The 26,358-nt window shown below is 38.8% G+C and overlaps 1 protein-coding gene across 6 annotated transcripts in view; it reads left to right on the top strand.

The window, feature by feature from the left end:
• The first annotated feature begins 332 nt into the window (after positions 1-332).
• The window catches only part of MAP3K4 (mitogen-activated protein kinase kinase kinase 4), a 68,953-nt gene continuing 42,927 nt past the window's right edge, over positions 333-26,358 (top strand). For 2 of the 6 annotated variants that reach the window (XM_064648985.1, XM_064648986.1), the window contains exons 1-4: positions 336-1,238; positions 14,941-15,131; positions 18,764-20,142; positions 23,924-24,166. In XM_064648985.1, coding sequence (XP_064505055.1) covers positions 487-1,238; positions 14,941-15,131; positions 18,764-20,142; positions 23,924-24,166 — 2,565 coding nt within the window. In that variant the 5' untranslated portion in view covers positions 336-486. Of the gene's footprint in view, positions 1,239-14,940; positions 15,132-18,763; positions 20,143-23,923; positions 24,167-26,358 lie in introns of all 6 variants that reach the window. The other 4 variants (XM_064648984.1, XM_064648983.1, XM_064648987.1 and 1 more) reach the window with 4 other exon arrangements.

Here is a 26,358-nt window from a genome sequence, read left to right as displayed (position 1 = left end):
GATAAACAGACAACTTTATCTGGCTTTACAACTGAACTTCAGTATCAGACAGAAAGGTGCAAATTTCTTGTAGAGCTAATTTAATGAAGGAACTGCACATAAAGCAGAATCTAGAACTGACTCCAGTCAAAGTTCAAATTTCCCTCCTCAGAAATAACACATACGGTTTGTATGCACATTACCGATGCTGGGGTTTGATGCTGTGCTTCCAGTTCCATAAAACAGAAAATGAGGCTCCCTCTCACCAACCCTGACAATTAAACAACCCATAGCACTTTTCTGCCTTTGAAGGGTGTTAATGTTGGTATTCCAGCCAAACTACAGTCCAGTAAATTACATCTTTCCTCCCTGTATTTCCAACTGGATAACAAAGCTCCGGTTCACTGTCCAAGGCCGATAAGCAGAGCTGCTGGCAGGTTTAGAAAGTCCAGGTTCATAAATTTAAACAAGTTACTGTGTCAGCAGCAGAATAAAGATCATTCGTCCATGCACCTCCCCAACGGGATCTCAAGGGCCTTTCACGCCTTCGACCTTATTGGATCAGGCCGTGGTCGCTCCAGCCTCCGCACGCGGTGGCCATGGGGCCAGCAAGGCTGCAGGGAGCTGAGACCCGCTGAGGTAGGTAAACCACCTTCCTCCCAGCAGTTAGGGTTTTCTTCTATTTCTGTCTGCCAGCGATGTGAGATCGCGCAGGCTCAGGGTCCGCGGCTGCCGGCATCGCCTGACCGCTCCGCCGCCGGGGGCGGGGAGGGGGCGGCAGCACCCGCCGCGCCCCCACCACCGCTCGCCGCCGGGATAAACACGGCCCCTCCCGAAGAGTTGTGGGGATGTGTTGTTTGCGGCTGTAGGGCGAAGTGTTCCGGTTCCACAGCGCGCCCCGTCCCCGCGGCTGCGGGAGAGGCGGCGGAGCCGTGTCCGGAGCCGCCCCCAGCCCGGCCGCGGCGGAGCGGGCGCCTCTGGCGCGGCCGGTCCCTCGTGGCGCGCCGTAGCGATGCTGCCGGCGCCGCTGCCCTGGGAGGCCGTTCCCAAGATGGCGGTCGCGCGAGCGGCTCTGCGCGGCCGCGCTCCTGCAGCCGGGTAGGGACCCGCTCCCGCTCCGCGCCGCCTCCGCCCGCTCCTCGCTGCGCCCCCGCGCCGCGCAGCGCGGCCCGTCGCCATGCCGGCCCCGCTGCATGCATGAGAGACGCCGCCGCGCCGGTCTGTGCAGCCGCCGCCATGGAGGAGCCGCCGCCGGGGAGGTCAGTACGGGGAGCTCCGTGCGGGTAGCGGCGCTGGCCGGGGCTGCGAACGCTGGGACAGGGGAGCGCGCTCAGCTTCCCGTCCCTCTGCGCTGCAGAGCCTCCGGGTGCTTCAGCGCTCCTGCAGAGCGCCCACGGAGCGAGAAAGTGTTTCGATAAGAAATCTCTAGCGGCTGCGGTGGGTAAGGCAGCGCTTTGTGGGCGCTTCGCAATTACGAGCAGCTCGTTTCCTTGGCCCCCAGCCGCGCGGCGGGAGCGGGTGTCTCGGGCAGTGCCGAGCCCGGCGCGGGGGGTCGGGGCGAAAGTTCGGGGACTCGCAGGGAGTAGCGGCAGCAGCAGATGCAGCCCCCGGGAGGCTGGCGGAGCGTGACCTGTGCTCCTTGGCTTGTGAACTGCGGTGATAAAAGCGCTGCCCTCTGGAAGGGAGTCTCGTGTTTATAGCAGCCGTGATTAAAATCGGGTTCTCTCTGGCGTGCTGGCAAAACAGCAGGATCGCAGAGTATCGCTGCTGGCAACATTGCAATCGATATTTGTCAGAAGAAAGAGTTAAAAAACCCCCCACCTTCACAAAGAAGACTAGTGTTGTGGTGCCTCAAGGTTTTTGCAACTGCTGTCACCTCCTGAATGTGCTGACCTGCAGATTAGCTTTTTGCAACTCTCCATCTGTGCCCTGCTGAGAGATGGAGATGCAAATTACTTCATAGTTTAGTGTTTCCAACTGGCTGTAGAAGTATTGCATAAGTCCAAGTTATTAATTCAGTGGCAATTATTTCTTCTTTTAAAATAACATCCTGTTGATGCACTTCTCACTAGGAGGCGTTTAGGAAACGTTTTTAAAACGCATGTGTGACCAATTTGTACTGTCAGGCAGTAGTCTGGTGCATTGTATTCCAGGTGTGCTGTGCGAAAGAGCTGTGTGCTGTCATGTTGCTGAGATCGTTCATGGATACTGCAAGCTGCTGTTTTGTACTGATGTAATAAAAGTGAATTGGTGATACAGTCCAGTGTGGATCAAGGCTATGGAGTTGAACAATGTCTGGTTTGAGTTTTCATTAATGTGTATTAATGATTTGTTTTTCTTACACCATGACAATGCCAAAACCAGAAGGTATATAATAGTTAATTAAATTTAACAGCAATATTGTGAAATACAAATGTCAGTAGAGCTACTGAATTTATAATCTTCCAAGTTCCTTTTTACAGTATCTTCAAAGACTGATAGTACAGGTTAAGCAGAAAAAGATTTAAAATAAGTTTGTACAACAGCATGACCCTAGACCTGGGCTGTCTTCATGTAGAAGAGTAATCTTCAGGGCCTGAATGGAAACACCCAGGCATTTCCTGTGCAGGGCCATTTCTGACCTCTGGTGGATTCTGGTTATTACAAGACAGTTTATATGAGTCGGATGTGGGTGTGGATAATTTGGTGGCAACTTTACCCAGCAAATGAAAACTGAATTAGTTATTTCAGAGTGAGCTGGTGGGTGGGAAAGGGATGTCTTAAAACAATTAAGTAGCCTTAATTTGTGTAGGGTAATGCATGTACTCCACTGTGATTCAGTGCAGTGTGTGCTTTGTGTACCAACTTCACATCTGCCTTAGAACTGAACTGCTTCTCTGGCTTTATGCAGCACTTGCTTTGACTTGAATGTAATAAAAGAGTAAAGCATCTTATATCTTTCAAACATGATTACAGTTGATTTAAACTTTGGAGTCCTTATTAGGTTTAGTCTTGTGTCTGTGAGGTCAGATCTTGTTGAAATCAGTGGGTCTGTGTGCAGGCTTGGGAATTTGAAATCTCTTTGGTGGCGGATTGCTTTTATTCTTCTTTGTAGAGTATGAATGTGTTCTTATGATAAAGAATTCTTCTGGCTAGCACTAAAGTGTGTTGATATAATGCATTCTCTTTAAGTTAAATTCTGCTGGAGAAGTATTCAGTCGTTCTCATTAACAATACACCTACATTTGTTTAAAAGAGAAAGCTTATTGATTTGTTGTTGTGAGACTGCCTTATGTATTAGAAATCTGCTTGCCTTTGTGTGAGCATTCTGTGTCTTGTTAGAATATAAATGCAGTGGTAGATTTTATAAATTTAAGGCAAGCATAAAATATATTCATGGCTTTTTTTTTTTTGAATTACACAGTCCTTAGTCTTCATTGAGAATCCAAAATCATACTGTTTTTCCCAGGTCTTCCTTTATTTCCTGAAACACACTTTGGGGTGGGGAGAAGGGAGGCTGCTCTAATCTGAAAAACACTGAGGGAACCTACAAGCAGATTTTGATTTTGAGATAGGATTGCATTTGGACACTGGATAGCATGCAGTGGTTATGCATAAATGAAAAGATACTATTGGAAAGTTTTGGGAAGTATTCACATTTAAATATCAATCCTTATAACAAAACAAGCAGAAGGTTTTCCAGATAAGATGTTTCCAGTAGGTAACTTCGAATGCTAATTAAAACAGATGTTTGGTGTTTTTTTATTATTGCCTATAGACTTTAAATTTCCCAAGCCAAATTTTAGACTTTTCTAAGAATTTTCTGGCACAAAATCCACTATAGAAAACAGTGAGGCCTTAAGCATGTCCTTAGTTTCTTGGGACTTTGTCCTTTGTTTGGCAGCACTACAAAGGCATGAAGAGCCATAGGAGTAGTGACTTGTGCCGTGGTTGCTTGTAGCCCTCTTTTCTCCTTGCATGCATCCAGTTCAAGGGGTGAAAAAAGGAGCAAGGCTGTGAATAAAGTGGGACAAAGAATTGTGAATAGTATGGAGGTTTCCTCTGTGCTGGGAAACTTTTCAGTAGTCTGTCTATCAGATTTGTTGGCTCTATGATGACACCGAATAGGGCTGTCAGTCTGCAGCATCTGTGGTTTGGGAGAAGCCTGAGGTCACGTCAAGAATTGTGCTCAACCTATTTTCCTGTTTGCCAAACTATCTGTATGACTGATAGTGTATCAGCAGTGAAAGGGTTTAAAATTATTTTATTAACTTAGGATCATAACTTCAGTGGGGAAAATTATTTAAGTATATAGAGTGTTACCATACTTTGTTGTTTTGCTTTTTTTCCCCCATGCATTTAAATGAAGCAAGATGTAATCTCTATTCTTCATGTATTGCGTTTTCTTGTTTACATGTGCAAGATTGGGATGAATGACTGATTGCTCCACCTACGCACACATGAAGTGCTAGTTGAGATGTCTTTGGCATTTGTAGCAGCAAGGATTAGTCTATGTTGTGTGCCTGCTTCAGTTGTTTTTGTGTCTGTTAATTAGTGCTGTCTGTGTCAAGGTTGGTTTTACTATTATGTAACCTAGTGAGATTGACCCTTGTGGAATGCAAACTGTACTATGACGAAAAATGGTATACTGAATATAAGGGAAAGGATAAGGGATGTGCAGTAATTTTTATTTCAGGGAGCTAACTGGGATTTTTAGAGGCCTGTAAAGATTTGGCTTCCATGACAACCATATTTCTAAAATAATATGCAAACCATTCTTTCATACTGCATCCAGAATGCATTTAGAAATGCAATTTTTCATACTACCTACTGCTAGTCAAGTACGATGTTAACCTCTGTCAGCACAGGAAGATGCAGGTACCTCAGCTCTTGTTTCTTCATTTGCCTGGTTGGATTTGCTGTTGTATGTGACATTTATGTTTGCAGGGCTGTTACTTTCCAAGTTCTCATTCTCTCAAGTGTTACCTGCATTCATACTGTGTTTAGTCTGTAATCTATTAACTAAATAACTTTTGAATTATTAAAAATAACTTAGAAGCTTATTTATTTAAAGAGTTGATAATAGTCCCATGCTCATTCCTGGCTGACTGCAAGCATAAAGCCAAATAGCAATGTTTAACACCTGAATTTGAGCTTTACTGAGTTCTTAATGTTCATGCATGTTCAGTCAAAGAACGCTGTGTGTAAGGTCACATCAACTTGCCATGAACCTTGATCAGGTTTATTCTGGAGCTGGACAAGATGCGATATCACTTTATTGTCCTTATGAATGTCTCCTGCTATCTCAAGGTAGGAGGAAACTAGTTCTGTTCCTTCTGTGTCCTGCTAATATTCAATGCTATTGAATGTCATGTGTTGCCTTCTGATGTGGTATATGTTTATGGTTTATTCTACCCTTGGCTTGTATGTGCTGCTGGTTTACTTGCTGATGGGTTCTCTGAGAGGTTTTTGCCATTTTGGCTATAAAACATCCATCCATTAGGTGGTAATAAAGCCATAGTTACTTATGCCTCTGTTACTTCTCAGCCACAGTGTAGAACATGCCATGGACATGACCACTGAGCTTTTGGGGTGCTCCAAATAATGCTGAGTAATGAATCTCTATTGCCTCACATGGGTTTTCCAGAGGTCACAGAGTAGTAGTCCAGCATCAGGTGCTTAGGCATCAGCTTCCACTAAAAGCATATTTAACTTTTATAGCTTTGCTTTCACAGTTCTTGTAGACTTTGACTTTATCTAAAAGACAAACTGAAACTTTGGGATCAAAACCAGTTGTTAGCTTCTTCTTATCTAGTATCTAGGAGTGGAACTGTCTGCCAGAAGTTTGTGTGTGGGAGAATGGGAGCAGAATAGCTTTTACATATTCTACCTTTTGTCAGAGGTCTGTGATTTATTTATAGTTGAGCCTAGCACCCTAACACTTTCTGTCATAATATCTCTTGTCCCAGTAGTATGTAGCTTTTCTTGGTGTAGCTTAAATTTTCCTGAAAATCCAACGAGATGTGTTAGTACAGATTTTTCATAAGTAGTTTTTAATTAAATATACTTTATTTTTTCAGTGGGTAGGTTGAGACCTTAGGATATGATTTGTGCTGGTGCCAAGACCTTAACTGCAGCACTTACTCTTTGGATGATACTGTGCTATGTAGTGCTCCACCATCTTTAGTGAGGAGAACATCTTTCAGAACTTCTTATGGAAAAAAAAAAATCAGTTTAAATTTTTTTCCCCCAAATATGAGCTACGTATAGTTAAAGTTGTAAAAAGTAGCACTAAGGAAGAAGCATGGGGAGTGGAGTCAATGAATGTTTTAACATTAGTAGTTAAGAGAACTGGGTTCTAGCTGGGCTGGCTGAAGTTCTCTTAGCTCCTGTTTCTGCAGTTCTAAACTTTGATCTGTTTGCAGCTTCACCTGTTAGGCTTAAACATGGATGTGGAAACCTGACAAACCCATCAACATTTTCACACTTTTTTCACATTGCAGAGCAAAGGCAGAATTAAATAGGCCTGTTGATCTTTCTTATAAAAATAAAATATAACATAGTTTTAATAAAATAATTTATCATCGGAAACTCAGATATTAATCTACTGTAAATGCTGTTACATTACAATTTCAACTTTGCATAAAAATGTATAAGAATCCAAGATGGAAAAATTAGATAACCTTTTTCTGTTTCCAAATTTACTAGTAAAAAAACCAAAAAGTTCTGAGTATTATTTTTTCTAAGATGAGAACATGAAGAACAGACAAAACTCTTACAAGAGCTCAATTTTTTTAATTTTCTTATATTTATTTCTAGTTGGTGTAACTTTCAGAAGTCTCAGTAGTTCTTAGCATTACTTGCAATAAAAGATATGAATACTGCTTTGGTTTTTGCGTAATTTATTTTTCAATCATTGTTTGACAGTTTCTTGTTTTTGAGGTTTACCATATTTTTATAATTGCTCAGCAGGTGCTTCAACACCTCACCACTGTTTCAACAGCTTTTGTTAGATTTTTCTGTGACTTTGCCTTTCTGTTGTAAATATAATAAGCACATAGAAGCTTCTGCCCAAGAAAATAGGAGAATTTTGGGTAAAATGTCAAAGTAGTAGTAATTCACAAAACTGATTCTGATAGTTTCCAGATCTTGAGAAGCAGAAAATTTTCTTTGACTTTCTCTCTTAAGCTAAAATTTGCTAGTGAGTGTAGTAGTGCTGTAAGGAACTTTGTAATGGGCAGCACTGGCTGATGAGACATGTGCTTGAGGCCTGTTGTAGAAATGAAGTGTGTCCACACTTGCTGGGTCCTTCTGTTCTAATTAAAAAGCTTAATTTAGAGTTACCAAAGGGGAAGAGTTGTCATTGGGAATCAGTTAAAGCGTAGCTATTTAGCTCTAAGCTTTACATTGGTCTTTTCCCCAATAATGACTTTTTTATATTTTTCCTTGTTGATTTCTGGAGAAGTAGTGGTTCCTCTGTCACCGTGAAGTCCTGCTCTAAACCACTATTTGTGTTGCAACAGAAATACTTGCCTTATATTTCTCCCAGGAGTTAGCTGATCTAGAATTTATTGTGATTGGTTCTTAACTGTTCGCAAGGCTGTTGTAGTATAAACCTGTAGTTTGGAAGTGGGTGGCAAGGGGTTCGTAGCAGCCTTGAGTGTCTGTATTTGGGCAGCTGTGCTACAGGTTGGTCTTCAAAGATAAACAAGGTGTAAATAGTGAGCAAAGCATGGCTTTTAAAGTGCTACTGATACATCGTGACTATTTTCTGATGAAGTTTTAGTGTTTCTATTCATAGGTTAATTTGTAAATAAGCTACTGGAGCTACGTAATCAATCAGTTCTTGGTGGTGATACAGGTATTACCTTAACCATCTTCCTGCCCAAGTATTTTGCTTTTATTATTTCTGCAAGCAAAAATTTGCATTGGTTTTGCAGTTGACTCCAATTAGAAATCACTATTGTCATCTCCTGACATCCATCACTTCCCCTCTGTGGACTAGGAATGTCTGCCATATGAAACTTGCTAGTGTAACATTTGGTCACCTAAGCAAAATTAAAGTGGTTGAAGTTGGGAAAAATCCTGCAAACAAAGACATTCTGGCTAAGCTGGATTGTTTCAGCAGCACTAGTGAAGAACCAAGGGCCCTACTTTCAGTTATACCTGTGCATCTTGGCTGCTGGTGACTTCTGGCCAAGTGGAAAGCAGAAGGGACAGTCAGTCTTGTAAATTGCTTCAATGCAGCCAGAATAGAGTGACTGAAGGCACGATTTCACTTTACACTCAGCAGGTTGCTTTCTCCCCTGGTTTCTCTACAAAAGGAAGCAAAGGTCCTCCACTGCATTCTTTCTGGATCTAGCAGTCACGTGTCTGACAGGTAAATGATGCACCAAAATGGTTTCTTTTTCCCTGTCAGCTTGGTGGCTGAGGTCACATGATGATTGACTTCTGTGCACAGAGGGCAGGGATGTGCAACGTGGGAGGCAAAAGGTGCACGGGAACAGATTCCCCTTCTTGTGTCATCTTGCTGTGACCATAATGTTGGTGATTTCTGAGGTTCTGTACTGTAAAATATTGTATGAGTAAGCTTCATTACATTTCCTACTTGATTTTCAAAGTTTTTTTTTTTATTATTACCTCGTGGCTTTTATGCTCTTACAAGTGTCTCTGCCATAAACTGTTCTAATGAAAACTTAGATTCTGTAAGATTTGCATCTGCAGACTTACTTGATGAAAGAAGCAAGTGCTTTTTTGCATTTTGTGTCAACAGTAAATGGTAAAATTACTGTCTGTTCTAAGTAAATTCTCTGCCCTCCCACTTCCTGCCCAGGTGTCATCCTTTTTTCCCCGGCATGCTGGTGGTTCATTCCTAGACGACAGAGACAAATGATCACATGTTCTGCCTTTGCCCTGATTCCTCAGGGAGAAAAAAATGTAGCTATGTACAGCTAAATTTGAATTTGAATATTTCTTAAAACTGAAATTGTTAGACTGGTACTTTATCTTCTTTAAAATGTAGTTTTGAAATACTTAGTGAATACAGAAAAGCCCTAGATTTTTGCCTTAAAATGTTCTTTTAAGACAACAACATGACAAAATATTTTTTCATTTACTCGGATCACCTCCAGGCATTATTTTTAGGATCTCTGTCTCCTTCAGACTTTCTTCCAATTTTAAGGTAAGTTAGAATCATAGAATATTCTGAGTTGGAAGGCACCCACAAGAACCATAGAGTCCAGCTCCTTAGTGAATGGCCCATATGGGGGTCAAACTAATGACCTTGGTGTTATTAGCACCATGCTCCAACGAACTGAGCTAATATCAGTTTTGTGTTCTTTCCTGCTGTTCATTTTCGCCTTGACATTTGTGTGCTTTAAGTATTATCTGCTTTTATGGTTAGAGAAATCAATGAAAGGTTGAATGTGACCCTCAGAAATATTTATGTCTTAGCTTTCAGGAGAGCTGGGAAATGGATGCATTTAGCTAGATAGGATTAGTCACCTCCTGTAGAAAGGAAGAGTAGTGCAGCTGTAAGGGTGATCATAGGAATACACAAATTGAGTTAGAGAAGCCTTCTTGAAAAACAGAAATGGAAGGAGTTAGTGATCTTGCTTTATACTTACCAACTGAAGGAAGAGGTGGGGAGGCAGCAAGTTCTTCAGAGAAGAATGTTATTATTTTTTTGCTTTGTTTCTGCCTTTTTTAGTTTATACATGCCAGAAGGGATGATACTCTGAAGTTCCTCTTTTCCAGTAGAGAGTACTGTTAGATGATTTTCTGCCAGGCTTTATTGTCAAGTTAAGTTATCTACAGTAAAGTAATGGTTACAAGATTCCTTGTGAACTAGAAACTTGGAACACCAAAGCTGTTGTTATTGTTCTCCCTTCTAACTTGAAGTTGCTTTCAGATATTTTTGTTCTACTGGTGGGATGTGGCATAGATTCTCTCTAAAATTTGGAAAGGCAACAGCTAACAGATACTGCTTCCAAATCCTTACCCAAAACCATGTCATTCATTTGCTAAGAAGTGATATTTTCCAGAAGTAATAAAGCTTTTTTTTTTTTTTCTCAGGAGGAAGCTGATTCAGGCTTTAGTACCGATGTGGTGCTTTTTACAAGTCAAATTGCATTTGCCCTTCATAATTTGAAGACTTTCTTGTTTGTTTCAAATTTTTACACTAGAAGAACTTTAAGGAGGATCGTATCTGCAGTTTATCTTTGTGGTAGTGATTCTTGTACAAACAAAACCCCAAACTTGGTACTTTCCTCTAGCTTATCCAAATTATCTTGAGGATAACAAATTATAAAGCCAAACATATCCTTAGTTTCAAGTCTAATTTAATTATACTGTTAAAAATCTTATGAAGTATATTACCAAGTTTCTAAGAGTCCTATTAATATGTTGGCAGCAATGACAGGTTATTGGTGACTAAGATTTAACGTTGACTGCTCAGAAATGCTGAGCTCGGGTGTCTGAGATTCAAATGCGAAAACAAGGTCAAGTATCTTCATTACTGTTTTTCAGTTTTAACAGATGTAGAGTTGGGTACCTAAAAATTTTGTTTGCTCTTTGCATTACCAGCAGCTGTGAGATGATGACAGTTCTTATCAGAATATTGTTTATCTTTGAAATGGAATGATTGGGACTACCTTTAGGTAGAGCTACCTTAACTTTAAAAAGATGTGATTGGCAGTGTGTAGTGCCTGTGTTTTCTGCTAGTCTAGCTAATTGGGAATAGACATAAATAAAAACAGACTATGTAGCTTTGTCTTCCTACATACTGTAATTATCAAGCTGCATCCAAGTTAAGGAGTATGTATTTGAAAAATAGACACTTTGCCTTTAAGTCAGACACTGAATGTCCAGAGCTGGTACTTGGTAATTTGATGGTAGACCTTGTACAGATCTCTGTATGGAAATGGCAGGGTGCCATAAGAAGTCTTGAGAAAGAGCCTTACTGATGTCTGCATGGTGCAATGTCTTGGAAACTGCAGGAAGCTGTTCTTGGCATCTGTCTATGGAGCACACAGCTTCCAAATGATTGTGGAGGGTGATTATACTGGCTACTGTGTGGTAAGTGCTTAACTCAAATTTATCACTACGTGCTTGTAGTTCAGTCAGTTGACCTCTACTGGAGGTACTTTTAAGCTGTGTGTGGGATGATAAGCAATGACTGAGCCTGAGTTAATTGTGTATGTGCCTAATGTAATTGAACTCCTGCTTATGAGGAGGGTGGCTGATGTAAAGGGAAGAGTAAAGAGATGTATCCCCCATATAGCTGTTACAGTTTTTAGCATGACCTCTTATTAATGGTTGTTACCAACATTGAAAGTTTGCATAATGCTTCAGTAAAGTGGAAAAGTTAGTACTGGTTAAAAATCATACTGTGTGACTTTAGCCTAGTTAATTGTAACATGTCCCTATGTGATCTTCAGTGGTCTTTCCGTTTGTTATTTTATTTCTAGTGATAAATGACTGCATTTTTCCAAAGGCTTATGGCCTTTATCAATAGCAGTGGTTACCAGCCTTTTGCTCCCTCTCCTACTGCTTCAAATTTCATACGACAATTTTACCACTGTCCCATTTTTATTTGCAGACCTTTGAAAATCTATAATATTTATTTCAGTTTTCATGATTGAGCTGGAATTGTAGATACATTGCTATCACAGTTAAAAAAGTAAAAATAAAATCCTGTTGTCATCTGCATATGCAAATTAAAGAAATTTTGTATTCTGTCTTTTCAGATTCTGGTTGAAATGCACTCTGGTGTAACATGCAGTAGTTACTTTTTGGAAATGTTCTTGGTTTGTTGATTTTTTTTTTTTTTTTTTTTTTGGTGCATTCCAGAGCTGTCAAGGTATTTTGCTTTGGTTGTTGCTTTTACCATACTGCTCTTGCAGCTTTCCCAGTATTTCTGATTTAGGCATCCTGGCTACTATCTTTCCTATGTTCCTAGGGTAAAATTGCTAAGAAGCATTTTGCTCATTAAAATTGAGGCTAAGAGCAGCCTGTAAACAGCCTGCTGTGAAAACTGTGCACTTCTAGTTTTCCTTGTAAGGATTGGGTTTAGACTGTTATTGTCAAATAGTAGCAGCAGTTGTCACATTTCTAGCTTTCACTTTTCCAGTGTATGGCTAATTAAGATTAGGATGGTCCTCAGTGATGGGGGGTGTGTGGGAATCTGCAGTTCTTGGTGGCAAAGAAGAAATTAGCTGTGATTAATGTTTCCCAACTCTGGTTGCAACAGTATTTAGGAACCACAATTCTGTGTAATAACCAACACTATAATCTGATTCGGGTTTGCCAGCACTGCATTTTATAGGCTGGCAGATTTAATTAGTCTGTGGTTAGTTTATGACGGTAAATAACACACAAACATGGCAAATGCTAGTCAGTAATCTGTAAAAATTATGACTGGTTTTAATACCAGAGTGTTCCTGCTGATGATTGTGTATGTCTGGTGTTGTACGGATGAGAAAAATTGATACTAGCATGTAGCTGCTTTAGTTCAGACCCTCTATATTTAGTGCACTGTTGTACAATAAAGATTGCACTGGTGAAACTGAGTCTTTGTGTTCACTGGCATTGATCTGAGCTCTGAGCTGAGGTGTAGTCTTTGCACACGAACTCTAAACTGAGCATGCTGAATTTTTAAACTTGGGTTGCAGCCTGTGCCTTTGTCTCTCTAAGCAGGCTAGCCAGCTTTGGTTAGATCATCTCGTCAGCTGCTAACAGGAGTGGTTCTGTAGAGTGTGACTGCTGTTTTGTGATCTGACTTCAAGTGCTGCATGTTTTGTGATCTCTGCTATGCTTTCTACCAAAGTAAAGAACAGCTTACTAAATTACCCAGAAAAAATGGCCAAATGTTAAGTAAGTCATACTGGATGTCGCTGTATAGGTAAGTGTGTAATTCAGGTGTGAGGTTGGAGGGTGATTTGAATACTTCTGGCATTCATGCCTTCTCATTGGACATAGCAAGAAACAAACAAAGTAGAATTATGGAAACATTTAGGTTGAAAAAGACCTCTTAGATCGAGTCCAACTGTAAAGTAATACATCCAAGTCCACCACTAAACCATGTCCCTGAGGGCCACAGCTGCAGGTCTTTTAAATGCCTCCAGGGATGATGACTGAAATGACCAGCTTATGTTCTTTAAAGATCATCTAATTCAGCCTGGTGAAGAGGTTTGATCGTTATATTTTTTGAAGAGGTTGCTTACTTAAAAACAGAAGAAAAACAGTGTTTTCTCTAGTCTTTCATAACGAGGTAACTTATCCTAGTTTAAAACTGCCTTGGAGACCTAATGCAAGTGCCACAGGATGTGTTCTGCCAGGCCCCACAGGACATCAGCACCCCATCCTATGCCTTTCCAGGCCAGTGAGAGCACTGAAAAAATAAATAGCTTCATAAGCACTGAAACTAATGACTTCTGTTTTATGTGGTTTAGTCTCTTGTGGTTGATTTGCCTTCGGCAAAATCAGAGGGGTGTTCTCTGCTCTAAGTGTTTTCTGCAGTAGGGCTGTTTGCAAGAGGTCTCAGGAATAAAATTTTTCTGGTGCCAAAAAGATGTGAACTTGAGTTGCACTTTCCCACCTCAGCTCTTACAAGATCCATTTCTCTTTTTCACCCACCTATTTTCACAAGATTTGTAGGAACAAAGTAAGACTTTTTGTTGTGTTTGGTCAGTGGGTGTTGGTTAAATTGGATTGTTGGAAAACACACCAACAGCACAATTTCGCAAGGCAAGGAAACTAGACTAAAAGTGTTGGTAATTGTGTGTGGTTGCCATTGTAATTAAATTCACTGTAGGGCTCTCCTTAGACTACAGGTGGTGCTACAGTACCACCTGAGTCGTTTTTCTTGGGTAACTTCTAACCTTCTTGGGTAATCTCTTTGCCTGCTACCTTCTCAAAGCTCTAATGTGAGAAGAGTAATTTCATGCACTAAATGTTCCTGTGGCTTTGTAGAGAACGTAATTGTTCTTCATGCTAAGGTATTTATTTCTGTTTATAGCTAAAGATAAACAAAAAGTACAGTATCTGTTTGTTTTTGTTTTGTTAGCCTTAGTGCTGTTCTATTAGCTGGCAATATTCTGGCATGTTTCTTGCTGCAGTAATTCGGACTCGTTCCACCAGAGCATGACTAACATTCCTTATCTGCCTCAAAAATAGAGGCAAGTAAAATGTCATTTGTGATTCAAGTGAAATTGGAGTTACAGGGTACTGGTGCCACTTTGATTTAGATCAGTGTGTTTGCCTCAGTGTGTTTTACTGGAGTTATTGAGAGTTATATAGAGTCAAGTTGTTATTTGCATACCTGCTTCAGAAGTACATTAGAGGATGGAGGCAAACTGTCTTTTCTCTCTTTGAAGCTACTGGTGTGTGTTCTTGTCCCAGGTATGTGTTAAAGCGAGAGAATTCCTTGTATGGCACCATTGGGGAGTGATGATATTTATATGTGGTATCAATGGCATTAATATACTTAATGTTAAGTTCTGTGGAAAATACGTTCAGGTGTCCTATGCTAGATAAGTTTTGTGAAGGGTAGGAAAGCCTTTTCAGTCAACTGAGAAGTTACCTTTGTGGTATGCACGGGTTAAGGGGTTGGAGGATGGAAGGGAAAACCTCTGCTGTTGTTCCTGCTGCTGATTAGATTGATTGTTTTGCATTATATTTGTATATTTGAATCTTTGTTTCATATACCTCTTAGTTTAGGCTTGCAACAAGCTTTTTCAGAAAGAAATATTTCCTTGTACACGTATGTTTACACTATGTTCTCCTCTGCCTATACCATCGTCTTTGTATGTTGCCTGTAATTTGTTCGATTAGAAAGTTGTCCGTATGGGTGTGAAAACTTGGGGTAAGTATACGTGGATGTGGCAGTAAAATATAGAAGGTTGACTGTGGCTGGGTTTTATGGATGAGTTGCCAGTAAAAGTTCTTTAGCTTGAACATCATGGTCTGTCTTGTTCTCTACAGGAAAGAGTGCAAATCAGAAGATGCTACTTGCAAGATCTCTGAATGTGACCCTGAGGAGTTATCAGATGAAGCAAGTGCTGACACCTTCTATGGAACCTCTCCTCCTAGTACACCCCGCCAGATGAAGCGTATGTCAACAAAGCATCAGAAAAATAACATTGGGAGACCTGCTAGCCGCTCCACTTTGAAAGGTAGGCGTGGTGTCTTGAGGTTTTTTCCCAAAATGATCATAAAGTCATAGCAATAGCCTGTCATTATCTGATGGAGGGGGATATACAGAAGATGGACCAAGATACTGAGGTGCAGTGAAAGGGCAGGAGGCAGCTGCCGTAAGTTGCAACAAGGGAAAAAACTCTTTGGGGTATTAAAAGAAAACTTTTGCTGTGGGAGTACTCAAACAGTGAACAGTTTGCCACAGGGATTTTTGGGTTGTTAAATCTTCATCTCAGGAGATTTCTAAAACAGAACTGGATAGGATCATGAGCAGGCTAAACTAGTTTTGAAAGAAACCAAGCTTTGACCAGGAAGTTGGAAAAAAATGACCTTCAGAGGTATTTTTCAGTCACTTTTTTTTTTCTGCAGTTCTGTGATCTCTAGTAATGGTGTAGTTGCTTCTCTGCCCAAATTTCATGTTCTGAAGCACTTCACAGGCTGTTTATTGAAAAATACAGTTTTTGGTGATTACTCTTTAATGTCACCGAAGCAATTAAAGTGTAGTTACTCCTGCTTGCTTCTGCTGACTCTTCAGTCATAAAGTGATAACAAGAGGAAAAACCAAAAGATACTTGATATGTGTTTTTTTTTCCTAATTCCACTAAGTAATGATATCTAATAATAAAGCTTTTGTATCTTAAAGTATGAATTTTTAAGCATTTTTTTATTATAAGCAGATACAGAATATGGGAATTGTTTGTTGAAAAGACAATTTAAAAACCATTCAGTAGGTACATCTTTTCAAGCTGTCCTTCTAAGAAAAAAAAGAAAAATGTGCAACTTTACTGGTTTTGTTGAGCTTGGATAGGTGTAAAAAAGCCATTTAAGATTTTATGTTCAGTATTTTCATACAAAATATACCTAGTTTTGTGTGTGTGGGGTGTTGTTATTTGTTTGTTTAATTTTTTTTTTTTTTTTAAATACTTCAGACAAGATTATTTGCCAGAGTTATGGCAGCTTGACTGTTGTCAGTTGATGTTTTGGAAGCAATTTATGAAGTTGCTTCACATGAAACAGGAAATGTTATCACAGAGTGCATGGCAAGGATTACATTTCTGAGGTAAAATGTAGGGAAGAAAAAGGTAAATTGTTCAGTGTGAATAAGGGAATACAGTCAGTTCTTTAGTTGCATAGAGCTGTGGAATGCAAGTTCATAATAAAAGAAGGGCCAATACAAACATTTTCCAAAGCTTCTGGTTTCCTTTCACTTCATACAACCTCCGAATGACGTCACTGAAGAGAACATTTACCAAAAGACCTCTTCCTTATACTAAATTGAAGAGAAATATTGTTGTTCTTGCCAGTTAACTGTAGGCATTGGAATTATTAATCTTCTTTAACTTTGCTAAAAGGCACATTTAAAACCCAGGAAAACTCTTCAATTGTAACATTAACCCTATTTAGTTCTGTATTTAGTGGTTACATAAACTTTTCTTGCTTTTGGTGATTATTTCTTCTTGTTTCTTTCTGTACTTTAAAAGAAAGTTAATTTCTAAACAGAGACATTGTGATACTAAAGAACTATAATGTATTATATTTCATTGTTAGCCTTTGCTGCTGAGCACATATTGAAGATTGATACCTTTATGAGAAATAGGGAGTTTTTTAACCCTGCTAATAGATTTTGATTTTTTGGAGCAAGGTCTCTCTATTTGTGAGAGAATGGTTCTTACTTCTGGCATGAGAATATCCTATTCTTGGTTGCTGTGTGTCTTAAAATATGTTTGGGGGTTTTTTATGATGAATTGGTTAGTGCTGTATAAAATATCTTCTTCTGTAAAGTTCATAAAGTTCGTTTTTTTTTCCTTTGCCTATGTGGCAACTTCTCAGAGAAGTTTTATTCTGTATTATGGAGGAAAAAATAAAGCCGCCTCAAAACCTAAAACTTGCAGACTGGTTGGTTGGCCTTGAGTGTGTGTGCATATGCTCTTATTGAAATAGAATAGGTTATACTTCTTGTAAGAAAGTTCATTCAGGGATTAGTTTGATGTACACTTTAAAAAATAAATTTGAATTACTTTTCAGATGTTAACAAATAACAGATGTAAGGTATATCTCCTTTATTTATTTAGCTGAATGAATTTTGGACATTAGGGCCTTGCTTACTTGCACCTCTGATACTTTAATTTGTCACGCCAAATTTCTTGTAACTGGCATATAGTGTCAAAACCTAAATTTATGCAATAATCTGTTTAGTTTCTGAATTGTTTCTCCTGTAGCCCACAACCTCTGGGAATCACGTTTTCTAAACTAAATGCATTTCAGAGGTACTCATAAGACATCTTTGTGTCTCCTGAGGCCATAAATACTTGCTTACTTACTGAACTGTTAGGTTCTCAGGTGCTATGTACAAAGCATTACCTATGTCTCCTTTCTAGTCTAAAACTTCTGCAGCTTCATACTTGAAGGAGAACCACTGTTGACCCTACTTTCTTACCCCCATCAGGTTCCTCACGTTCATTTTATCATATTTTCTTTTAATGACCTTTAAAATCTTTTTCTACCATGTGCCCTCCCTCACCAACCAACAATGACTTGGTTATGAAACCTCCTGCCCCCTGTAGCATTAAAGGTAATTCTAACTCAAAATTTATTAGTACAGCTGAACTCTTTTTACAGATTAATTTAAGTCTGTATTACAATACCGGCATAAAATTAGTAGCAGGAACTCATACCGTTATAGAACTGATATTTATTGCAGAGCTGTCGGGTGCATTTGAATCATTGGTGTCTGTTTATTTTATAAAAAGAGGCTTCTGAAACAATTTGTAGATTATTGTGCCTCTACTTTGTTAAGAATGATGAACATTTAAGTATTAGGGCACTTTGGATGTGTAATAATGAATACTTTTTAACTTACCTTTCTTTCAATGTGTTTTGGTGGAGTGGGGAGATCTGAAGATTAAGGGTGAGTGAGAATAACATGTTAAAAATAGAAACCGAAGGGATCTAGATGACCCTCTGTGTAGAGTGTAAGTTCAGAAAGTGATCTTTAAAAATCTTTAAAAAGATTTTAATTTATTTTGCAAGGTCACCAAAATCCTCAACATCAAAGTGCTGTTAGAAGTTGATTAATTTCTAATCTGCCTTAAAGTCTACAGAAGGCTTCCCAGAACTGAGATGAATCTTCCCAAGAGGCAGGATTGGTGCATTCAGGCTGAAATTTGTGTATGCTCCAGTTTTTATGAAATTGCATGTGCAATGGAGTCTCTTTAATTCTCTTTGACTTTGATCCTTAATAATGCTTTGTTGCATTTTGAGTTTTTGTTTGGGAGGTTGTGTGACAAATGTGTAGAAAATGAACTTGGAAACCATTCTTTTCCTTTTGATCATACTCTGTTCTCAGTAGATGGCATAGTCAGGATAATGAAAATTCTCTGATGTCCTTTCTACAAAAGAGGTAAAGCAAGAGAAAAAATCCTGTGGTGCTACTATTGATTTAGATTATAGTAATGGTAACTTTTAAGAATGTGTTTTACTTCTATCCATGCCTGTTTTGTTTTATTGGTATTAAACAATGTTATGCTCAACCTAAGAAATGAGATCGGGTGCTGACTTGAACAATGCTTTTTTTTGTTGCTGCAGTCATATCCTTTTTCTTTTCTTACAGAAAAGATGAGTGTGCCAACTCAGTCTTTGCATAAAGACAGTGGGAAAACGATCGAGAATGTGGAAGAGCACAGCTATAAGCAAGGGAAAAAGATCAGAGATGCTCTAAGGACAACAGAACGAGATCATAAGAAAAATGTGCAGTGCTCATTTATGTTAGACTCAGTTAGTGGGTCTCTGCCAAAAAAGACAATTCCAGATGTTGATCTCAATAAGCCTTACCTCAGCCTTGGCTGTAGCAATGCTAAGCTTCCAGTCTCTGTGCCCATGCCAATACCCAGAACTACACGCCAGACTTCTAGGAGTGATTGCCCAGCAGATCGTTTAAAATTCTTTGAAACCCTGCGGCTTTTGTTAAAACTTACCTCAGTCTCAAAGAAAAAGGACAGGGAGCAAAGAGGGCAGGAAAACACTTCTTCTGTCTGGCTGAACCGATCTAATGAACTGATCTGGCTGGAGCTGCAAGCATGGCATGCTGGCCGGAGCATTAATGACCAAGACCTCTATCTCTATGCAGCCCGTCAAGCTATCCCTGATATCATCAATGAAATCCTCACCTTCAAAGTGGACTATGGAAGCTTCTCCTGTGTAAAAAATGGAGCCAGTCTCAATGGTACTTCAGGAGAAGGAGTTTGCAAATCAACACATGGAACCAGTGCTTTGGGTTACTCGAGTTACCATGAACACCTCCATCGCCAGCGGGTCTCATTTGAGCAAGTAAAGCGAATAATGGAGCTGCTGGAGTATATAGAAGCACTTTATCCATCTCTTCAGGCTCTTCAAAAGGACTATGAAAAGTATGCTGCAAAGGACTTCCAAGACAGGGTGCAGGCACTCTGTCTATGGTTAAATATTACAAAAGACTTAAATCAGAAGCTAAGGATTATGGGAACTGTATTGGGCATCAAAAATCTTTCTGACATTGGCTGGCCAGTGTTTGAAATTCCTTCTCCTCGACCATCTAAGGACAATGATCCAGGGGATGAAGACGTTTATAGGGAAACAGAAGTAAAGGAATCCTCAGGAACTTGCACAGAGGAGAGTGATGGGGAAGAACAAATCTCTGAGGAGAATGTTGAAGAACTTAGACAAGCCATCGAGAACAGTTTTACTAATAAGCCAAATTTTGACTTTCAGGACCATTCAAGGAGGCTTGATAGGCTTGAATCTGAGGATGACTCCACCTCTTGGGTTATTCCAGAAGGCAGTGCTGAGGGAAGCTGCAACCAACACTGTTTGACCTCTATTTACAGGCCGTTTGTTGATAAAGCACTGAAGCAAATGGGGTTGAGGAAACTAATTTTAAGACTGCACAAGCTAATGCATGGTTCATTGCAAAGGGCTCGTATGGCGTTGGTAAGGAGTGATCACCAACTGGAGGTAGGTTGCTACTAGTGTAAATGGATAACAGGAGTACCTCCTTGCTCTGTTTCTAGCTGCACATGTAGGAATTGGGATCTTATGAAAGTTTTGGTTGCTCTGTTGGTCTTTGAAAGACAGTGTATATTATGAGGCTCAGTTCTTCCACCAGAAATGAATCTGTTGTTTGACTGAACTACAGTTTGTGTGAAGCCCAAAGCTGGTTCTGTGTTATTCTCTGTAACTGAAATGACATTTTTATGATAACATCTTTATTCGCTATGTTTTCTAATGTCTAAGGCAACAAATCTGAAAAATTACAGTGAAATATTAAGCACAATAGTTGGGTTGTTAGGAAAAATCAGCTATGGAGGTGGTCATTTTTCTTCAAGACTTGATATCTTTCTGCAAGATATCTTTTATAAAAATGTCACTACAGTTCTGTTTTTTTTCTCATCTAAATAAATGAAGTATTGTGATGGCACATTATGCCTGGGGACAGATAAGATAAATGAATGGACTCTCAACCTTGAAATCTGTGAAAACAAATCATGTTAGCATGTTGCATTCTTCAGCTGGCTCTTAGTTTAATTATTGTTTTTCTTTGAGTCATTTTATATTCTTAATTAAGAATTGTTCTGAGTTAATAAAATCAAATTGGGAATTAAGCAGTAAATGAAGGACAGTATGTGAAGTTTCATATTGTAAGATGTGGTCACTACTTCTTTCAAGGCTGAGTATTGTTTCTAAATGTAAACTGTTATCTAACTTGTAGACATTTTTATACTAGAAAGAATTGGTGGTAAGGATTACTTGCCCTCCTTGATAAAGTGGCACTGTGTGTGGGACCTAACCATAAATTCTAGATGAAGGCATCTCTTAGCCAACATACCCATTCTAATACAGATACCATATGTGGTCTTTGATATGTTGTTGATATCTTAATGTTGACTGTCACATTCGCAAAAGGAATAAGAATTGTCTATCTCCCTCAGAGGTTATTTTTTTAGGATTAATACATTTATAAAATAATTTGATTTTGAAAGTTTTTATTTGTACTGTTCATAGTGTAGGTATTACTGTAGAAATGAAGCTATAAGTTGAATTTTTATTTACTCTCTAATTGGTTTCAGTTTGTGTTCTAGAAAATTTGCGTTAGAAATACATGAAGATTTTCTTAGAGTCAAGCGCATAAGAAAAACTTGCAGATATGTTACAGTAACGAAAAGCACCCCAAACCACATATACTTAGAAAGTTCAGCTTCATATGTAGGCAGAAATACCTTTAAAAAAATCAAAGTAAATAAGACATAGTTTGAGAGAATTGAAAACCACTTGGAGTATATTTATGGAACTGCTAAATACCTCAAATTTTGACTGCATAAGGGCTCTTAAAAAAAGTTAATGAAATATTAAGTAGCTAGAGTCTTTCCTGCAGCTTTGCAGAATTAAACTGTTTGGTACTTTAGTGTTGGATGACTTTCGTAAGATGTAAGGTTAATCTTTTCTCCCTCCTTCTCTACCCTTGTGACTACTTTGAATGTTCATTTTCAGTAATTACATTTTTTTGGAATATTGTTCTTTTTTTAAGAAATGACTTCATGACTTAAAGTGAATGTTAGAAAACTGTAGACTTCTTTCCTGCTCCAAAATTTAAAGAAGGTTGTCAAAAAAAAATACACTTTGTCAGAAGTATGGTACCCACTGCAGCAAAAGATGTTGTTGTACTAAAATGGAAGAGATGGTTTTGAATTGCTTGGTCTTTGCAATTGACAATACTTTGGGGGTTTCTTTTAGTGCAGTTTAGTTTGATATTTGTGTGCAGACAGAGTTGTGAGTATTCTGTTAATCTTTGTTCCTTCTGTGACTTTGATATTTTGATACTGTGTTTACATGTGTACTTACACTTTACAGTCTCTAGACATACTTTCATGTCTATTGTTGCTTAAACACTGTCTAAATCATGTCTAAAATGTGCTTTCTGGAGTCTTCCACTGTGTATATTTTAATGCTCATTTCATCTTAAATATGTGTAAATTTTTATACAGATGGCTGTTTTTAGTGTTAAGTTTGATTCATCATAGGCTCTGATACTTTCACAAGGCTCTAGGCACTATGCAGTCCATTTTGTGTAGAAGTTGTACAATTTGATTCTTAACGAAGATGGTTAATAGTTCTTACTTTAGTTTACAAAATCAGAGATGTTGTTTTATAGAACAGTATTTAAGCTTGTGTACCCTGTTTCTTGTTTATTCTACTTGCTGCACTTTTGAGTATGGATTCTATGTATGATCTCAATAAATGGCTTAGACTTTTTCTTGTTTTTTTTTTTAAGAAGTATCTAGTAAATACTTGAAACATTTCAGATTAGCCCTGCAGAAGATGGATATGAGTCAAATTGAACAATAGAAGTTTAGGTGTCTAATACTAAGCCCTAATGTCATCTGCTGTTATCCTGGATGTTAGAAAATGATATAACAAATTTATTCAATTTCATTGTTATTCTTGCTCATAGACTAGCTGTTTAATATTTCTTGTAAGAACTAAATTTTACAACACTATATTTGCATCACAGTGAGGACTGTATTTCTTAAGTTTTTGTCGTACTGTGAAAGTGTAGTATTTTCATGATTGTTGTTAATGAAAATTTCTTGTATAAAAATCTTTCCCTGGTGCTATTCTAGTGCTATATATCTAGTGCTAGTTTATTTTTAAGAGAGTTAGTAAAAAGAAGACATTAATATTCCATCTAAGAAAATACATTCTTATATGTGTATTAATTTTCTGCTAGATAATAAGCTTAAAAGTTGGTTAATTTTTTTTAACTTTCTAGGGAGTACTTTATGATTGATCTAATTTCTGGTAATGTTTTTCTCTCTTTTGTAGTGATGTTACTTGGCACTGAAGAAAAACCTAAAAAATCCTAGTTATGTCTGCTATATTAGTGAAGGATATTTAAGTGTCGTAGTTAGCAGTGTGAAATGAGAATAAGAATAAAACAAACTTAATCTGAAATAAATCTTATCCTTAGATGATGACCGTGTGTTATCATCTTTAGAAGAGGCACATGAACCGTAGTCCAGCTTTTCTTTCTAAATTAAACCCCAGAGTGCCTCCATGTACAGCCTTGCTTAGAATGTTATCACCAGATACTTCCGATGTCTAGGATGTTTAATTCAGATAATCTCAACTATTTTCTCTAACTAAAAAATCATTTTCTTTGAATGTGATTTTCATTTAAATGAGAAGTTATTAAAAAAACCAAAACAAAACAACTTAATCTCTTTATATTTTATCTTTCTTTTTCAAACAGCTTCAATTTAAAATCTGTCAAAGTTCACAAGTTATTTTTTTAAGTATTTTGGCTAGTGGCATTTTCTTGAATATAGCATTCAATTTTAATGTGGAGTTTTATGTAATATATGCGTTATGTATTTGAAAGAGAACAAGGTTACTCACCTGATATAGCCAAGTGCACACTTGTTTCTCTAGATACAGGCATAACAGAAACATTAAGTAAGAGATTTTCTTTGCTCCAAGGGTCAGAATTGTTTTTCCTCAGACTGGTGATCCTTGAAAAAACACAAACAAACAAACAAAAAACCCAAACCCCACAAAAACCCACCACAAAACCCAACTTTAAGAAACCTCCAACAATATAAACATGGAACTTCTGTGGTTGACTTGCCAGTTAGTAGAATATTACCTTTTAAAAATAGACTTTTATGATGCTACTTTAAACAAATGCAAAATCCAAAAGAATTTTAAGGATGCTTTTCACGATACCTCTTTCTTTTTACAGTTTTCAGAGTTTCCAGATCCCATGTTGTGTTCAGATTATGTGCAGTTACTAAATTTCCCACCTTGTTGCGAGCAAAAATGCAGCGCAGTATCATGGGAAGAGTTGAAATCCATGGATTTACCTTCCTTTGAACCTGCATTCTTGGTCCTTTGCCGAGTCCTGCTCAATGTTATCCATGAATGTCTCAAGCTAAGATTGGAACAAAGACCTGCTGGGGAACCATCTCTTTTGAGTATTAAACAGGTTTGCTTCAATTGTTTTTTTTAATATATATTTCGCGTTGGAAATTACTTTGTCATTTCATTATGATACAGTTGTCAGTTTAAAGAAGATTAGTGTAAGAAAACACTGCATAATTATGTAATAACTTTTGTAAGTAGTCTTGTATTTCATACGGAGATCTGCTTTTTACATAGTAAACGACTGGTCATATATACCTCTCTGATTTAGGCTTCCAAATCAAAACTGGTGATTAAAAAACTTATTAACCAGCGAAGGTAAATGGTATTTGTTCCATTTGCATTATAAGCTATATATCCTTCTTCAGCACATCTTCCTCCATTTGCGTTTCTCTGGCAACGTAAGCAGGACTGGGAAAGTGATTGTTCCCCTGGACTCAGCACTGATGAGGCCACACTTGGAGTAATGTGTCCAGTTCTGGGCCCCTCAGTTCAGGAAGGATATTGAGGTGCTGGAGCAGGTCCAGAGAAGAGCAACAAGGCTGGTGAAGGGACTCGAGCACAAGTCCCATGAGGAGAGACTGAGGGAGCTGGGGTTGTTCAGCCTGGAGAAGAGGAGGCTCAGGGGAGACCTCATCACTCTCTACAACTCTCTGAGAGGAGGTTGTAGCCAGGTGGGGGTTGGTCTCTTCTCCCAGGCAGGTATCAGTAAGACAAGAGGGCAAGGTCTTAAGCTGTGCCAGGGGAGGTTTAGGTTAGATATTAGGAAGAAATTCTTTACAGAGAGGGTAATCAGACATTGGAATGGGCTGCCCAGGGAAGTGGTGGATTCTCTATCCCTGGAGGTTTTTAAGATGAGACTGGGTGTGGCACTTAGTGCCATGGTCTAGTAACCACGGCAGTAGTGGATCAAGGGTTGGACTTGATGATCTCAGAGGTCATTTCCAACCTGGCTGATTCTATATGTGTCTTTGATTTGATTGTTTTTCTCTTGCAAATGTAAGACATCTGCTAACATGCAGTAGTCACATAATGAAAGTTAATTAAGAAGAAAAACAACAACAAAAAAAGATCTTTTCCAGCATATTGTATTATATAAATATCTGATATTTGCTGTGGGTAGTGACCCAAGATTGTCAGTCATGTCACTGTTTGAAAATACTGTATGAGGATTTATTTTCTGGTGGCTTTCTGGTACAATGAAGGCTGTTTAGACCAATACTATTTTTCAAAGTGTAGTCTAGGATATACTAGATTTGTCTGATCATCCAGCTCCCTGGCAAGCATAACCAGATCAGGGTTTTATCAGATCATCTTTAAGGGTAAACATTTAAATAAGCTCTTGGACTGATTATGATTTCACATTCCAGTTATTTGCTGCTCCAGAATCAATTGCTATATTACTTTATGGTCCCAAATGAATTTGTCCTCTCTCCCTCCACCCCACTCTTCCCCTTTCTTCCCCCGTTGATTGAAACCTACAATTTCAACCTTAACAATGATAGTAACAGTAAAATATTGCATAGCATGCTCTGTTTTTAAGCAAAATATATCCTCCAGAGACTGGAGATATTTTTTTGCCCTTAACATTTTGTGTGCTCCTTGTGGACTTTCAGTTAAGTAAAAATTATACTTTCTTCCTGGAAAACAATGCGTTTGTTACAGACTGTTTTGGTGGTGTATACTGCCTTGCTATTGACATTGAAAAAATGAATTCAACTCAGCAAATACTTGCTGTCCCACGCAATATATCTGAACAGGCAAAGGAGCTGTGGAGGATGTTTCATAAATAAATCTGTTTGTTTCCTGAAGAACTGTAATTTCTAAAATCTTGAGCAAACTTAAGGAGACTTTAATAGCAGACAAATTGTTAATTGTTTTCATTTTGATTTTTTTGATGCAAGTGAGGCATTCAGCTTCGCAGTCCTCAAGGCACCCTTTTTTTTCTCCTGCATCCAGAGAGATGTCACAGAGACCTGGAAAAATTAGAGGACTGGGCAATCGCCAACTGTATGAAGTGTACAAGGGCGAGTTCCAGATTGTGCAGCTGAGACAGGGCAACCCTGGTTGTGTGTATAGACTAGGGAATGAGATGCTGAAAAGCAGTGCTGCAGAAAGGGATGTGGGTGTCCTGATTGGTGGCAAGTTGAATATGAGTCATCAGTGCCCTGGCAGCCAGGAGGGCCAACCGTGTCCTGGGGGGCATCAAAGTGTTGCCAGCTGGTCTAGGGGGGGGATTGTCCTTCTCTGCTCTGC

This window comes from Pseudopipra pipra, chromosome 3, assembly GCF_036250125.1.
Source record: "Pseudopipra pipra isolate bDixPip1 chromosome 3, bDixPip1.hap1, whole genome shotgun sequence".
Taxonomy (NCBI): Eukaryota; Metazoa; Chordata; class Aves; order Passeriformes; family Pipridae; genus Pseudopipra; species Pseudopipra pipra.
This window is presented reverse-complemented; position numbering and strand designations above follow the sequence as displayed.